The sequence below is a fragment of the Silene latifolia genome, chromosome 3 (genome assembly GCF_048544455.1).
Source record: "Silene latifolia isolate original U9 population chromosome 3, ASM4854445v1, whole genome shotgun sequence".
Classification (NCBI taxonomy): domain Eukaryota; kingdom Viridiplantae; phylum Streptophyta; class Magnoliopsida; order Caryophyllales; family Caryophyllaceae; genus Silene; species Silene latifolia.
Window position 1 is genome coordinate 146,034,044 of NC_133528.1, and position 17,235 is coordinate 146,051,278.

Below are 17,235 nucleotides of genomic sequence, written 5' to 3' on the forward strand. Positions count from 1 at the left end.
GGAAATCACCTAATTTTCTTCCGTATTCAACTATATTTAGACTGCGGAATTTACCCGTTTAGCCAACAAAGGTACTTTATTCAATAATTCGGAATTAAGAATGCATTAGCAAGTATGATACTATGATGCAAATCATGCAATGCAAAACAAATTCATTACTCACTATACAAACTGCCACCCCAGCAAAACCCCCGCTTCTTTCACCCAAACTATGAGCAGAGTCACAAACAGCAACGCACATAAGTAATGACGTCTAAAGGATCTAGTAAATATTTCTTTATAATCCTTACAATTACTTTTTTTTTTTTTTAACCCAGATAATCGGCAAAATGCCAAACAAGAAAAGAGCTTTAAGGTGTCCCAGGACCCCAGAAGGTTCAATGTGGATCCATGAATGAACATTGATCATAAGTAAAAGCAAGGTAGATGCAATGAACTGAATGACATAAATGACTAATGTGCTTTCTTATAACACATTATTTACAAAATTCGACAAGCAAAGTGGAAGCACGACTGGAAAAAGGCCTTCTTGAGTTTACTGCGATGATATATCTGAGATTATGGACATTCAAACAGCTGTACGTTTGAATTTATGCACAAGGATGTAGATATCAAAATCTTGATGGTTGAACAAACCCCACATAAATCCAAAAGCTGTGCTAACTACTAACTACTATAACTACTAAATGGAGAATTCCTATATCATGGCCTATGACCCACTTCCCATGTCCCAAAATCAGAAATGTCACAATTTATGTAGAGATGGATACCTCCAAGAGCTTTTAGCATTGCAACAGCAAAATAGAGCCAAAATGCCAAATTAATCTCAACATTACAATAACCTCACACTAGTTATTTTTTCGAAATATGTAGACATGTAATATTTTCAAATGGTGTATGTACATCATTTCAAAAAAAAAAAAGAAAAGAAAAGAAAAGAGGCCAACAAAAAGTAGACATGACCCAGTGCTTTTCATCATCAATATCCTAGCACCAATATTTAGCGGCCGTTAACGCATTCGCAACCGCTACAACATTTGTATACCATGTTCCAATTGGGAGGTATGCCATTAAAATAACACAAGAAACGTTTTTGCTTCTTTCATATTTTAAGAAGGAACAAGGGAAAGTCGAACACATAGAGTGGCAAAAAAGTAATGGAAAGTTGTACATACCTACCAGGAGCAATTTGGATACCTCTTTTACAGGAGGCACCGTCATATATGCGTGTGCTTCACCCTTCAGGCAACAGAAGGGCACCATTTTTGTTTGCAAATGCGACCCTATATTTTGCTTACAGAATTATTTTGTTCATGCTTAGAGATCCACATAACTGAGAATCCACATAACTGAGAATTATATAGCATGTCAGGATGGATGCCATAAATTCTCATCTCTTAGAGATCCACTTAACTGAGAATCAGCCAAGAGATAGCAAGTAGGGTTATCCAAGCACCATCTACTGCTTTTTCTTTCTCACATTTATATTCACCTCATACAACATTAAACAGTCACTTGCTGTAAGCATGAGAAACGTGAGCTTAAACAAATTACGAAATGCACAAGTCTCTCAGAAACTAATCTGCAAACATACAGCAGAAAAGAGAACTGTGTATCATGGAGGATAGAAGACCTGAAAACTCTCCAAGCAGAACATAAAATGAAGTTGTTTATCAAACTTGGGCTCATGTAAAAACTACAATAGAAATGAGGATTAAAATAACAAACAACTGCATGAAGAAAGCTATTATTCATTAATAAACATTTGAGAGATTAGAGCAATAAATTGTGCGGTGGCTGCACCCTGAGGTATAATTGACTTCAAAGTAATGATAATCAAAAGGGCAGTTGCCCTAAACAAAATTGTGAAGAAATGGAGTGTACTTCTGTAATCTCTTTCACGATTACAGCAGGAAGTTAAAAACTCAATTGAGGGATCGAATACATAAAACTCTATATCTATCACACTATTGCCTGTAAAGGAGAAGGAACAGAACTACAAGCATTAACCTTTTTACCGGTTTCAGCCCAGCTACTGGCTTGCTTTTTTCTTACACATCTCTGACTCATTAGCCGTCTAGTCATCTCGACACTCTCCCAATTTCCAGCGGCAGCATCTATGCTTGAGAGCAATAAATATGGAGCATAATCCTGTGGGCACCGTTCAATAAGTTGTTCAGCGGTTTTCCTTCCGAGCTCGACATTCTCGTTAATCCGACAAACACCAATCAGAGTATTCCTTATTCGATCATCGCCTTTACATGGCATTATCTCTAATTGTTTCACTAACTCATCAAAGCATCCTGCTCTACCAAGGAGATCAACTAGGCATGCATAATGTTCTACATCAGGATGAATGTTATGGTCCTCAGTCATGGATTTGAAGAATGAAAGACCGGGATTTACAAGACCCGAATGACTACATGCACTAAGAATGATTACAAAGGTCACTCTATTTGGCTTGACCCCAGAATTAACCATTTCATCAAACAATTCGATTGCCTCGTCACCATGACCATGGTTGGATAAGGCAGCTATAACGGGGTTCCATGTCATGACATCTTGCTTATTAGCCATCAAAAGAAAGACTCGCTTGCTAAGGAATAAACTTCCACATTTCGAATACATATCTATAAGAGAGCTCACAACTATTGTGTTAGGTTTAAAACCAGTTCGAATCATATAGGCATGAATTTGTTTACCATGACGCAATGAAGCTAAGCTAGCACAAGCACAAGCACAAAGGGAACTACTGAAAGTAAACTGATCTGGTCTGATCCGAAGTAGAATCATTCTCCTGAACATATCAAGAGAACGATCACCAAACTTATTGCGAGCATAACCCGAAACCATAGCAGTCCACGAGTAAGGATTTTTCTCCGGCATCAAATCAAACAATTCACGCGCCATTTGCATATTACCCCATTTGCAATACCCTGCAATCAACGAAGTCCAAACCGGAATATCCCTAACCTGCATCTCATCAAACACCCTCCTAGCATCCCTCATCTCACCACATTTAGCATAAGCATCCAAAATCGAGCTACCAAGAATCAAACTTGAATCAAACCCAGTAACAAAAACTTGACAATGCACCTGTTTAGTCAACCTCAAATCCTGCAATTTAACCCCAACAGTCAAAATACCCGCGAAACTAAACGCATTATATCCTAAAGCAGCCCTCCTAAACTCCCTATAAAACCTAACAGCCTCACCATACCTCCCACCTTGAGCATACCCAATAACCATAGTATTCCACGAAACGACATCCCGCTCTCCCATCTTATCAAACATCCTCTTAGCAGCATCCAACATACCTAATTTAACATACCCAGAAACCGTATTGTTCCAACTATACAAATTTCTCACAGACATTTTATCAAACACTTGGCGTGCACTATTATGATCACCACATTCAAAGTACATATGTATCAAATAATTCGCTACCAACGTTGTTGGACGTTTCTGACCCGTATACCGTAAATGTGAATGGACCCATTTACCCTCACGAAGCGACTTAGTCCTTGCACATTCCTTTAACAAAATTGCAAGGGTATTTCCGTCCAATCTTAACCCTTTTCTAGCTAAGTTACTCAATGATTCAACTGCTTCTTTGATCTTACCTTGGTAGCAGAGATTAACTAGTGAGTTAATTACACAAGGTTTATTAGAGGAATCTGTTAATTTTTGTGTAGATTTTGAGAAAATTGCGTGATTTGGTGGAATAAATGGGGGCATTGCATATAGCACACCATGTCAAATTTATGGTGTTTTTCCTCTATGATTGATTGATTGATTTGGAGTAAAAATTGATTGATTTGATTAAATTTCTGGGTTCACCGGATAGTATAGCTCCGGTAAATGAGCATTTTTGATTTTTTGTATTCCTTTTGATCGAAAGGTAGGGGATAAACGACTAAACGAGTCGAGTCCGCTTGCGTCTTGTCGGGTTTTTTGGGGTCGATTCGTCAAAGCTTGGCTCGAACTTGATTAAATTTAGACTTGGTCAACCGAGTCGGATCAATTCGGTTTCGAGTTATTCGGGTTTATAAGAATTTGGGTAGGGTCAAATTTTATCAAATTATTTTTAAGTAATAGTCGGTTTATAACAACAAACAATTGAGTCTGGTTATATTGAATTAGGTTAATTTAGGTTCGGTTTGGTCATTTGGATCGGGGCTGTTTTGTTAGGTCTAATTAAATTGACTATAGTTGAGCCCGGACCAAACTTGACCAAATTTGAGCCCATCGGATGTTGGATTATTCAAATCGAACGCTCATTTGCGCTTGTTTTAATTTTTGTAAATTATTGTATCATTATTATATTATTATAGGTTAGTTTATATGAAGTATTTAATATTATACTCTAGGGTACTATAAGCATATTAGTTTTTGAAAATATTTATTTTTAGTAACTTTTTTTTTTGGGTGTAAACCATCCGGTTTAATCCGGATTCGAGCCGAGTAGGACCCTTAGGGCGTTAAAGCTCTCCCTCATGAGTTTTAGCACTGCTGAGTTTCCAAGGCTCGAACACGAGACCTCTGGTTAAGCTAGAACAATCCCTTGTCAATTGATCTAAGTGCTCATGGATATTTTTAGTGAGATTTTAAAAGGTAGATAAATGATTTGAATGCAATAGCAAACATAGATCTGTTTAACTCGATGTGGGCTCTTTGATTTATGAATCTCAACAAGCGCTAGAGTCGAGCCTTAACTCCAACTTCAATTTATTAGTTGGTCACAAACCCATATGAGTACGAGTTTAAATCGGCTTGGTTATAGCGGCCTAAAAAAACAGTATTTTTTGCTATGTTTTAGAGGGGAAATGGATTGTGACAGGTGTATCTCATGATGTTCATTGTGCTCATATTTTTAAATTGGTCATTCTGATTGACTAGGTCGAGTGAAATCTCACTATGTCCATGTTGTGATCAATTGGAATAGTGAGTGACGTAAGGGTCTATAGGTCGACTCGACAACTTATCTCGGCGACCTTCATAATAGTTTGTCTTGCCTTATTATATTACTCCTTATGATCGATCAATGGATATTTTAAAATTAATGATCATGATCGGTTCAACTCTGGATCCTTTATGGCATGGGTCGTGCGACCTTATGACCTAAAAAGCGTAAAGATATGCCTTTGCTCCGGTCACTAACCCAATCATGATCCCATTTCACCTTTAATTTGGACAATATGTCAATTAAGGTGGTAGACTTGGTCAATCCAAAATAAGTTCAAGTATAGGGAGTAAACTAGGAATACAAACGCGATTGTCTCGATAAAATTATCATAAGATTTCTTAAAAACATTATGAGACTAAGAAAATATACCGTTGAAGTTTAAAGTTGCAAATTAGATACGTTGTTGATTCGTTTACTTATAGGCTTATCGAAACAACCATTATAGTGTTTTCTAACCGACTTATAAAAGACAAAGCTCTCTTAATACCAATCCAGATTCTCTTAATTTCCCTTATCCATTACCTATTAATGATCAGAATTTCATTAGAGAACACATAAAGGCAAAGGTTTGTTTGAGACATTTTAATGTCCACCTCCATTTTAGTTAAATTTAATTTGTCAATTTACTTTTTAAAATTAAATCCTACCTATTGACTATCGAGATAGATAAACGAGATCAGGAGAAATTGAAGAGGACCATGCTCCATATTTTTTTTTCAATTTAACAAAAAGTGGACTTAGTCACATTACAATTAAAAGAGATGGATATTCTATTATCCATAACACCTCCGTTTTAACCACCATTTTTAATGAATAAGAGTGACATTGTAACCTACTATGGCAACTTGAGAGTCGACCGAGTAAGTATGGGCTAAAGCATACCCACGGGCCATTCTAAAAAGCCCGGTACCTCCAACAACAGGCATCTCTCTTACATCATGCATCACTTGGTTTGGGCCCATTATGCTTATTGAGCTTCCATTGTAGGGCCCATCAACAAAACTATAGCTTAATGCCATAATTAGGCTCAACTCATCTTGGCAAGCTGACCCATATAACCCTTGGGCCCGGCCCACTAGCTTAGATTTTGGGTCCGGCCCAAGTGTGAGCGGGTCATCGACCATCATGACGATTCCAAAACCAGTTTTATATTGGGACGGATTAGCAGGTTGGGCCACTTGGACCGCGGTCGGGGCGCTTCCACTTGTGGTGTCATGGAAGTAAAATTGGAGGGTGGTTGTATGGGCCTTACCGGATTTGGTTGTTTTTGCCCATGTTTGGGCTGAAGCCCAAGTCGTGTTTACGGCTAGGACGGTGAAAATCACTAGTTTTACCACTTGATTAATTAAACTAGGCATTTCTTTTGGTATGATGGGGATAAAAGTAATTGGAATGGTAAGAAAGTTGAAAATGTAAATAAAGAGGTAGTGAGGGTTATAGTAGTGTAGAGAAATGAGAGAGGTATGTAATTGTGTATATATAAGAAAGTAATGTGGAATTTATGGGCAATTATTGTTCAGCAACTCTCCTATAGGACCGTCCTATACCATAGGACGGGCCCAAATAGAGAGAAGTCCATTATAAACATGGAAACAAAGAAAGAATCCAAAATACCATTTTTACGTGTAGGTAAACGTTCGAAAACGTGGGGCACAAAGATTATTAACTGAAAATTTAATTCCAGTCTTTAGTGACGGTTACTACTGCTAGTACTCCACAACTTTGATTTTTGCCTGTCATACGACTAATGCTTTCGTCATTGCTTAATTAGTGTGGAGTACAATGTCTATGCTTTTACCTTATAAACACAGGTTTTTAAGCTATATAAGCATGCAACTTGATTTCATTTCTAAAATCAAATTTCTTAAAATAAAGATTTGGGTTTTCAATTTAAAATATTAAAGAGTTCTCAAGTCAAAAAATTATTTAGTTAATCCTTGAACTTTTAACTATATATACGAGTTACGGAGTAATTCTTACATTCTTAATACTCCAAGTTACAAGTTTAAAGCACACAGTTTTCAAGGTTTAAATCTCGAGTTTTCAATTTGAGCACTATTGAAATCAAAATCTTGAACTCTTGTAGTAGTATAGTACTATTAATTTTTCAAGATGTAGCCTCTCATTCTCATGTTAAAAGTTGGGGTTTCAACCATAAACAATGATGTTTTAAACACAATACTTTAAGTTGTTTAAGTTAAAAGTTACAGTACAATTTCAAGTTAAATATTGAGAGTTTTTAGCTTCAAATCTGGAATTTTCAAGTTAAACACTTAAGTATTTTAGTTAATATCGTGCTTATTTTGATTAAAAACGAGTTTCTAGATTTAATTAGTCTTGAACTTCCGAATGAGACAATTTCAAGTTAAAACACAATGTTTTCAATTTACAATCGAGTATCCCCAAGTTATAATCGGAAGTTCTTAATTTAAACTTTTACACTATTCATTGGAAAGGAGTGAGTAGTTTATAAGCCAATATGGGAGTCGAACCCATACATTGTGCAATGCACATGTTCTTCCATTTGAACTAATTGGCTTTTGAAAAAAATATGCATAAACTCCTAATTTCATCCGCCATTGAATTTATACATTGAAGGCATGAATTCAAAACTCGATCCTTTGGATGTAATTGAAATAATACCATAATTCGACACAAATCCACAAGGAACACAAAAGTTAGCTAAAAGAATATCAAATCCACTGTAATAATTCAAAGACAAACAAATTCAAGTAAAAATTGGGAAAAAAAAACCACTAAAAGGGTATACATAATGAGAAGATTCATCAGTCTAACATCTAATACCAATTACTAGGACCTTATTTTTGAAATAAGAGTTTTAGATTTTCAATTTAAAACATTAGGTGGCCTACTTTAAATCAATGGTTATATTTTCAATTTAAATACATAACAATTTTGATCTAAAATCCTCTGTACCAAACATAAAATTATGTGTTTTCATTTTAAAGACAAAAGGATTTCAACTTGATACTATTTAAATACATTATAAGTTTTAAACAAAAAATACTTGCATAAATCCTCAAACTCTAGCCTAAAAATCAAATAGAAAAAACACAAATAAGTATAGAGACTTACCAATTTACAAAATACGAGAATCATAATTAAAACCACCTTTTTGTCATCTTCACGACGGAATCAGAATTTTTGATGATCATCGTTACTTGTAGATGATGATATGAACAAAAAAAGAAATGGAGAGGGGAAGGTTAGTTGAGAAGAGGGGAAATAACAGAGAAGAAAAGAATAATGAGGAATAATGGTACGAATAAGGCTTCTTAAATTCTTTGGGCTGTTAATCAATGGGTTGGTCTTATGCTATAAGACCGCCCTATACAACAATTAGTGATTATTATTAATATAAAATTACTAATATGGCGTAATAAAGGGGCTAGAAAATTATGATAAAGTATGGTTGAATGAATGCACAAATGCACAATGGCCATAAAAGAAAAAGTTATACAAGTGTGATGGACTGACGGCCATTTAGGTTTTTAAAATAACGTCATAGGTTAGTCATTAGTGTATAGGTGTTTTTTTTCCAACTATATATATTACGAAGTACTTCTATACCATTTAAAATAAATTTTATTAAAAAAGAAACTCTATAAAATCTTAACACCATAACATAGAGAAGCCAACCGAGCAGCTGATTTCCTGGCTAACCAAGGCGTTAATTCGAGTACTATCCCTACTTTCTTAGACTATCCACCAGGCGGCTTACGAGATATTCTTCGAGAGGATGTTTTTGGGGTAGCCATTCCCCGTGTTGTAGCTAGAACTTAGTCGTTTCTTTCTTTTGGGGCTTAGCCCCTCATACGTACCAAAAAAAAAATAACATAGGGGGTGTTAGGCCAAGTTTTCTAAATGTTTTTCTAATTGTAAAAGTAGAAGTTGGGCGAAACACTATAATTTAGGTGTTGTTTGGCCAAGCTTAAAAAGTGCTTGTATAATTGAAAAAGTAGTAGTTTGGCCAAACAGGGTAAATTAGAGAGTTTTAAAAGTGCTTTTGAGAAGTCAAAAACTGATTATTCACCCCCAAAAGTAGAAGTAGATATTTACTACTTCTACTTCTACTTTTTACATAAAGAACCAAATAAGCAAACAAAAGTTGTATTAAAGTAGTTAGGCCAAATATATAAATTTTGTGAAAAACTGCTTTTACAAAAATATGGCCAAACAACTAAAACTTTTCCGAAAAGTAACTTGTGAATAAACTCCTCTTAAAAAGGAAAAGTCATTTTTCATAAGCAAGGCCAAACAACACCTTAGGGAGATAAAAACCTACTTTTGAAAAGTCAGAAGTTAATAAAAAAGCTACTAGAAACAGAAGCACCAAATTGATGCTTATGCTTTTCCTTCTGCCAAACACATCAATTTGTTAAAAAACTACTTTTACAAAAGTTAGGCCAAACAATGACAATTTTTTCAAAAATTAGTTTATGAAAAAATTCATTTTAGAAAGTAAAAGCTATTTCACATAAACTAGGTCAAACAACACCATAATGTCTGTTAGTAATTTGGTATAATAGTACTTTTGACAATCACAAATTCTCATTGTAGACGTCTATAGTTTTAGACGGATAGTGTCTCTCTCACGAATGAAAATGGGTAGTGAAAGTGGGTGAGAAATGGATACCTCACTTGTACTACCCATTTTCATTTGTGAGAGAGACACTATCCGTCTATAGCTATAGACGGATAGTGTGCGGCTTTAATAAACCGGACTGTTAGACAATAGTGACCACGTGAAGGACCAAAAGTGAAATTCCCATTATTTTTTACCCAATGTCTACAACTGGTTGCGCAGAGTTCGCCAAGAGGTTCCTTGTGAACGGCCTGAAGATTTGGCCGGCTTTGTTGCAATAAGCGAGCCCCAAACTTTGTTGGTCTACCTTCTTGCTTCTTCTAGGCCATGTTCTTTTGGATTTAAAGTCATTTAATTTAAGTTTACTTTAAATCTTATAAGTTTAGTTCAGTTCAGATCCTATAAGTTCAGTTCAGATCCAATAAGTTCAGTTCAGTTCAGATCCTATAAGTTCAATTCAGATCCTATAAGTTCAGTTCAGTTCAGATCCTATAAGTTCAGTTCAGATCATATAAGTTCAGATCCTATAAATTCAGTTCAACAAAATTATATAAGGAGTATTATTTTTAAAAACCGATGCAAAAACATTTGACATTAATTATTCGATACATATATACATTATTATTTTTAGTACAAAATTATCACTCCTCTCATTATTTTTTATCGTAATATAATCGTAGTATAATGTATGAACAAACCAATATATATAAAGCGGAAAAATGTTATTATCTTACCTTGTGCTTTAAACTATATTTTCTTATCAATGTCCTCTCTTGGCTACCCACTAATTTCTTTTAAAAAAATTATTTCATCTCAATAAAAATTTGCGTTTTTTTATAATACAATAAGTCTCTCTTGTGACGGGTATACCCATCACAAGCTTGTGACGGGTCAAATATCACCGACTTGGGTAGATAAGACAAAAGTAAGTGTGCATAGGGAATCACAAAACCTTGTCTTCATCTACCTAAATGAATTTTATTTGACCCGTCACAAGCTTGTGACAAATGAGAATTTGTGTTTATAATAACAATAACAACAACAACAACAACAATAACAATAATTAAGTTAAATTAAATTAAGTTTTAAATTTGGATCCTATAAGTTCAGTTCAGATTAGGGCTGAGCATCGGTCCAAGACCGGACCGGACCAAACCGGACCGGACCAAAACTAAAATTTTTGTGGACCGAAGACTGGACCTAAAACTTCCGGTCTTGGACCGGACCAAACCCGAAATATTCGGTCCGGTCCGGTCCGGTCTTAGACCGAAATGGACCTAGAACTAATTCTTTCACTATTTCGTGTATGATAATTACATTTAAGTTTCACTAAATTAAATGTCGATGAATAATTAGACGATTGTTTTTGAGAAAAAAATACTCAATATTAATTTATAATGTCTTGTGAAGATAAAATGGTAATTTAGTTTATAATATTCTAATGATAGTCTTTAGAAACATAAAATTCGGTCCATTTGGTCCGGACCTAAAATATCCGGGTTTGGTCCGGACCGGACCGAAGACCGAAAACTCAAAAAATGAGGACCGAGGACCGGACCTAAAAAATTCGGTTCGGGTTTGGTCCAGACCAAATGGTCCGGTCCGGTCCATTTTTCCGGTCCGGACCTAAACTTGCTCACCCCTAGTTCAGAATGTATAAGTTCAGTTTAATTCAGATCCTATAAGTTCAGTTCAGATCCTATAAGTTCAGTTCAGTTCAGATCAGATCCGTTTCAGTCCAAAAAAACAGGGCCCTAATATTATACTCCACGAACAATTTCTCATATTAGACAGTGATATTTATTTAAAAATACGACCGCTAAAATATGAAATTATTTTACAATAAACTACACATTTTTTATGAGAACTTGTCATTAATTTATTTCTAGAAAGTGACAATATAGTTACTCATAACTTTTTATTATTAAAAGGCAATTTTTTGTTCTAAAATGGCGATATTTTTCTCGTCTTAAGTTAAGACACTAATTGTTAATTGTCTATTTTCTGTTTTTCTGGTGTTGATTAGGAGTATCCCCTACCGACAAGGGGCCAATCTCTTTCGAAGTACTGAAGATAATTTAAATATTTAATGGTTGACATCTCCCAAGTTTGACTTTTTCATTCGCAAGAGTCATAAATCGAACCCTTAACCATTTATTTAAGAGATGAGAACCCTCACCACTCACACCAGTCAGCTTTGTTAATTGTTTAATCTATGTAACACCGCGTTCAAGCCAATTTTATACATCTTTTCAATATATAAAAGGTATATTTTAAAATTTTAATCAAACCTATAATTTCGCTTGAAGGCATGGAGTATTTTAATGATAACACAACAACCGAAAATTTGCGCATGGAGTATTTTAAATGGCAAAAAGTTTGCGCATGAAGTATATAAAGACTACTTTTATTTATTTTATTTAGTAAACGATTATTTTTAGTCTTTTTATCATCTTAAACTATCGTTTATTTAAAAATTCACGTGTTACTCCTAAATACCTCCTAATCTTTTATTTATTTTCTATTTTCTTCTAAAGATACCAATGTTAAAGTGAGTGACGTAAGACTGCCGACTGTCCCATATACTTGTGGCATTGCGGGGGAGGAGTTTGGGGCCTTTGGTTAGCCATCGAATATCATGATGTTTCGCCTATTTAAGATTAAAACGAGTCAAATATTTTAAATAAGATAAAAGTGAAATGTCTAAGAAATAACAAGATACCGATCCTATCTATACAAGTGAGTTAGTATTTAACCATCTTAAATAAGAATTGAATTCTTTAAATAAGAATTTGTGTTATTGTACTCGCTTCGATAATAATTACGTATTCCTTAAAGCTTACTATCGTGTCACAGGTTATCTATACAAGTGACTAAATGTATTGCTTGACAAAAACACGGTCATTACCATAAAACTTGCCATCGTGTCACGGGAAATTTCCCCGAGTGGTGGGGCGATCGACCTCACGATCGAATTTACATCGACCCAAACGCTACTGACATGTGTCAGGTTGTTTTCGTGCCTGATACTCGTGGTCGGGCTCAACTAGAACGCAGCAAGAACTCTGCCACTAGCTCTGTTCCTCGTGCGCATCTGGTCTCGGGAACCGCACCTACTGGTAATGATGCTTCTTCTTCTCGCTCTTCTTTTAATAATATTGACAGGATAGACCTTAATGATCTTAACCCGAGGGAACTGGAAGAACTCACTCAGATGTGGAAAGTGTAATACTACAGTTTTTAATGTCTTTGGGTACTCTATCGAGTAGGGCTTACTCTATCGAATAAGTAAGTTTGGTTTACGAAACTGTGTTCTGCTGAAGGGTACTCGATCGAGTAAGTTGGGGACTCGATCGAGTAAGGGTCACTCGATCGAATAAGTTACTTACTCGATCGAGTAAGTTACTTTTACGGGTTGTTTTAGTCGGGTTTTGTTAGTAACGCGTGATTGATATATTAAGCTTTCTGTCACTTTCTTCATCATTTGTATCTTTTATAAAAACCTTTCAAGAAAGAAAAGAAGTTACGTTGTCTTGTTTATATATTGTTTCATTGATTTTGTTTAAAACCCTAATTGGGTAGATTGGGGGTTTTGGGAGTATATTGTTGATTAGATGGTAATTGTATGATTATATGCTTATAGGAGGAGGTTTCATTGAGGAGCGATATTGATTAGCTGCTTGTGACGGTCTCGTGATTGCTTATTTCAGGTAGGGTTTCCCTACTCGGTTATTGATTACATACATGTTGGTTGGTTGAATTATTGTTGGTGGTTGTTGATTGATAACATTTGTCTATATCATATTGGAATTGGTGATTGTTGGTTTTGCACTTGGTTGTGATTGTTTGTCTGTGGTTTTCGAGGTGCGTCCTGTCAACCAACAAGAAGACTAAGCTCATGAAGTTCCAATAGAAGATGAACCATTTACAAAATACAAAAGAAGACCCACTGTTTATGGTATTTCTAGAAGGCCCACTGTTTATGGTATTTCTAGAAAGCCCACTGTTTCCCGTGTTTCCGGATGAGATTGCAGCTGATGGAGCTAAAGCAAAAGCAGTTGTAGATGAAGGGGAACGAATTATGTCTTAAACTTTCTAAGTTTTTTCTATTGGAGTTGTTTTTTGTCGCCCAAATTATGTCAAACTTTCTACTTGAGTTGTGATAAAATATAAGAAAGGAGAGAATTGCATAAGGAAATTACTCAGTTCGAAACATTTGTTATTGACACCTTCCCCTATTCACCAATCTCTATATTCTCGAAATCTAAATTGAGAGTCTCCCGCTTTATCCGGCGGTGAACCTTTGTCATAAATCTCGGTGTATGTTCTACCAAACTACTTGTACTTACCTTATTTTGTAAAAGCATACTTTTTTTTCTTAATTTTTTTGCCCTTTTATTTATTTATTGTTAAGCCATTAACGCCAACTCTATAATCAGGTCACTTGGGCGCACCAAAAAAAAAAAAAAAATCAAGTCACTTGGATTGAACAAAGATGAGACGCTCTCTTTCCATTTATAGCTTTTCCCCACCTTTTAAACATTACTCTATTGACTAGCTCTACCAATCCTTTGAAAAAAAATATTACTCAAATAAAAAAATACAAAAATTCTTATTAAGACGCTGCTGTCGGTCTTACATACACGTTATTTCAGAATTCAGGTACAACAACCTTACAAATAGCGAAATACTCCATAACTAATAAAAATGATAATAAAATAAAAATTACTCCATATGTTTTTTCTTTGGTGTCAAATAAAACGCAAACCAGTACAATATATAGGAAGAGGTAGATTTAAACCCATAACCTATTATCACGATACATTAGTCTTAATCACCAAGCTTAGACCTCAAAAAAAAAAAATTGTAAATTAACAAAACCATTGTCAAATGTAAATTATACAACACTTTTATAAAACACCAACTAATGCGTCAATGTCCCTAATGAATAACGGTAACATTGTACCCCACTATAGCATTACTCTTTTTAATGTCAAACATATAAGTATGGGCCAAAGCATACCCACGGGCCATCCGAAAAAGCCCGGTACCTCCAACAATTGACATCTCTCTTTCAGCATGCATCACTTGGTTTCGGCCCATTATACTTAGTGAACTACCTTTGTACGGCCCATCAACAAAACTATAGCTTAAGGCCATAATTAGGCTAACCTCATCTTGGCAGGCTTGCCCATACAACCCTTGGGCCCGGCCCACTAACTTAGAGTTTGGATCCGGCCCAAATGTGAGCGGGTCGTCGACCATCGTTATCTTACCGAAGCCGGTTTTATATTGGGACGGATTAGTGGGTTGGGCTACCTGAACCGCGGTCGGGACCTTGCCAGTTACCGTATCATGGAAGTAAAATTGGAGGGTGGTTGTATGTTTCTTACCGTATTTTGTTGTTTTTGCCCATGTTTGGGCTGAAACCCAAGTTGTGTTTACTATTACTAGGATTGTGAAAATCATGAGTTTTACCACATGATTAGTTATTCTAGGCATTTCTTTTGGTATGATGGGGGTAAAACCGTAAAAGTAATTGTGATGGTAGTAAAGTAGGCAAGGTAAATAAATAGGTAGTGAGGGTTATAGAGGTAGAGTGGAGAAATGAGGAAGGAGTGTATATATAAGAAAGCATTGTGGGATTTATACTCAAATTATTACTACAAAATTAATTACAAATTTGGTGTAATACAGTCCGTCTTGTTTCAGACCGCCTTATTTCAGACCGCAATAAGACCTTTTACAAGTGAGAAACACATGGGTGATGGGACACCCTCATGTGCTTTCCCACTCACACCCTAAACGAGTTTTTTGTGAGAGAAAATGGTATCCATCTGACCATTTTAGACGGATATAGCGATCTGAAATAAGAATTTGTGGGTGTAATAAAGGGTGAGAAAAGATTGATAAAGCATGGTTGAATGATTACATGAATAATGGCCAATATATAACTTGTTAAAAGGGCTAATTAGGCTGGTCCACATATAGAACTAGTCTACTAACTAAATTGACTTAGTGATTCCAACCTATAAAAATTATTGCAAATTTATCATGAAAAATTCGATAAATTTAGTACACTCTTGCTGCACACGAATTATCGTCGTAGTTAAGTTCTATGCATTAGTTTTCTTTTCAATTTCACACCTTATTTTATGGCCATCAGGGGAATACAAAATACTGTTGTTTAAGGGTAACAATTATAATGCAATATTACAATTTTGGTTGTCGTTGGGGGTGAGATATTCCATAAAATAAATAAGTATTACACTAATATTTAATTAAGTTATTTTATGAAAATTAAGTTGATCCATTGTAGGGTGGAAATGTGAAATTTACCTAGGATTCTGTTTTCACTATTATCTCCTACCCCCTCCTATTCACTATATTATTCCCCTTTTCTTTTTGCACAAGGAATAAAAAATCAATTTTGGACCACACAAAACACACTACCCCACATGTAATTTAATTTGGACCACACAAATCAACCCAAAAAAGGAAATAGGGAAGAAAACCCGAATAATCCGAATAAGGAAATAGGGAAGAAAATGGTAAATAGGAGGGAGTATAATTTACCGCTCTCAATTTATGAAACTGTCCAATTGACTCTTTGATGGCAAGAGTCTATATAAAGGGAACATATTTATTTTGATTAAGGTTCACTAATCCTACCTCATCAAAAAAATACGCCATCTAAATTGTGAGGTTGAGAGTTTGGAAGTCAAGTCAGATTTAGAGCATAAGAAATTGGGTTATTCAATAAGACGAATTGATAATTCCAAGCAATGGCTGGAGGTAAGTAATCGATCTCTTTTATCGCTTCCGCATTCAGTATACATGTTCATTATAAGACTAGAACATGTTAATTTTGTTTATAAAACTTACATTGGGCTCTTTCATTTTCTTTTTGAGTTTAAAACATACTTCGTATATGTGTATAACTTTGACTCATTATAATACTCATAATTTGTAAAAGGAACTTTATTTTTAGTAATTGTAGAAACGCAAATTCTTATTTGCGACGGGTACTATTCGTCTCAAATAAGAGACGGGCTAAATGTGACCATTTTATGAGAAAATGTGACCATTTTTTCATAGGTAACATTTTATGAACAGTTTATGAGTGGTTACATTTTATCAAAAAGTGGTCACATTTGACTGTCTCTTATTTGTGACCGTCACAAGGAAGACTTATTGTTGTAGAAATCCTTAATGAATATTTTTCAGATTAAAACGATGAGGTCCATTAAAATATACTCCGTAACAGTTTTTTAAAAAGCTTACTTTTTAGATTAAAACGACGAGGATCATTAAAAAGTTTTAATTAATTTATTTGTCACATGTCACTAACCAGTAATCATTAATTCACTACTGTATAATCCAACAAGTTTCTCTTGTGACGGATATATCCATCACAAATTTACGACGAGTCAATTAGTATCCATGTGTTTTGTTTTAATAATAATTAGTTTTATTTTATCTATCATACATAGATAATACTTGACCCGTCACAAACTTGCGACATATATGCCCATCGAAAATGTGTGTAATCTACAGGTATGATGTACGGCATGTACTATTGCAATAGCGGTGCAATAGTGGTTCACAAATTCTCATTGAAAACATGACATATCCGTCACTCTTGAGTGACGGATACCATTTT

The 17,235-nt window shown here is 35.1% G+C and overlaps 3 protein-coding genes across 3 annotated transcripts; all 3 read right to left on the bottom strand.

The window, feature by feature from the left end:
* Nucleotides 1-1,775: 1,775 nt before the first annotated feature.
* On the bottom strand, nucleotides 1,776-3,738 carry LOC141648314 (pentatricopeptide repeat-containing protein At2g21090). Its single transcript, XM_074456865.1, has one exon. It carries the CDS (start codon nucleotides 3,736-3,738, stop codon nucleotides 1,963-1,965), a length of 1,776 nt encoding a protein of 591 aa, XP_074312966.1. The 3' UTR covers nucleotides 1,776-1,962.
* A 1,910-nt stretch (nucleotides 3,739-5,648) lies between these two features.
* LOC141646420 (dirigent protein 23-like) lies at nucleotides 5,649-6,406 on the bottom strand. Its single transcript, XM_074454316.1, has one exon. It carries the CDS (start codon nucleotides 6,322-6,324, stop codon nucleotides 5,773-5,775), a length of 552 nt encoding a protein of 183 aa, XP_074310417.1. The 5' UTR covers nucleotides 6,325-6,406; the 3' UTR covers nucleotides 5,649-5,772.
* A 7,750-nt stretch (nucleotides 6,407-14,156) lies between these two features.
* Nucleotides 14,157-15,246, bottom strand: LOC141648316 (dirigent protein 23-like). The gene has a single exon (XM_074456868.1). It carries the CDS (start codon nucleotides 15,072-15,074, stop codon nucleotides 14,514-14,516), a length of 561 nt encoding a protein of 186 aa, XP_074312969.1. The 5' UTR covers nucleotides 15,075-15,246; the 3' UTR covers nucleotides 14,157-14,513.
* Nucleotides 15,247-17,235: the final 1,989 nt, after the last annotated feature.

What these genes read in the sequence shown, in the direction of transcription:
- LOC141648314 (XM_074456865.1), bottom strand. Translation starts at nt 3,738, where the DNA reads ATGCCCCCATTTATTCCACCAAATCACGCAATTTTCTCAAAATCTACA.
- LOC141646420 (XM_074454316.1), bottom strand. Translation starts at nt 6,324, where the DNA reads ATGCCTAGTTTAATTAATCAAGTGGTAAAACTAGTGATTTTCACCGTC.
- LOC141648316 (XM_074456868.1), bottom strand. Translation starts at nt 15,074, where the DNA reads ATGCCTAGAATAACTAATCATGTGGTAAAACTCATGATTTTCACAATC.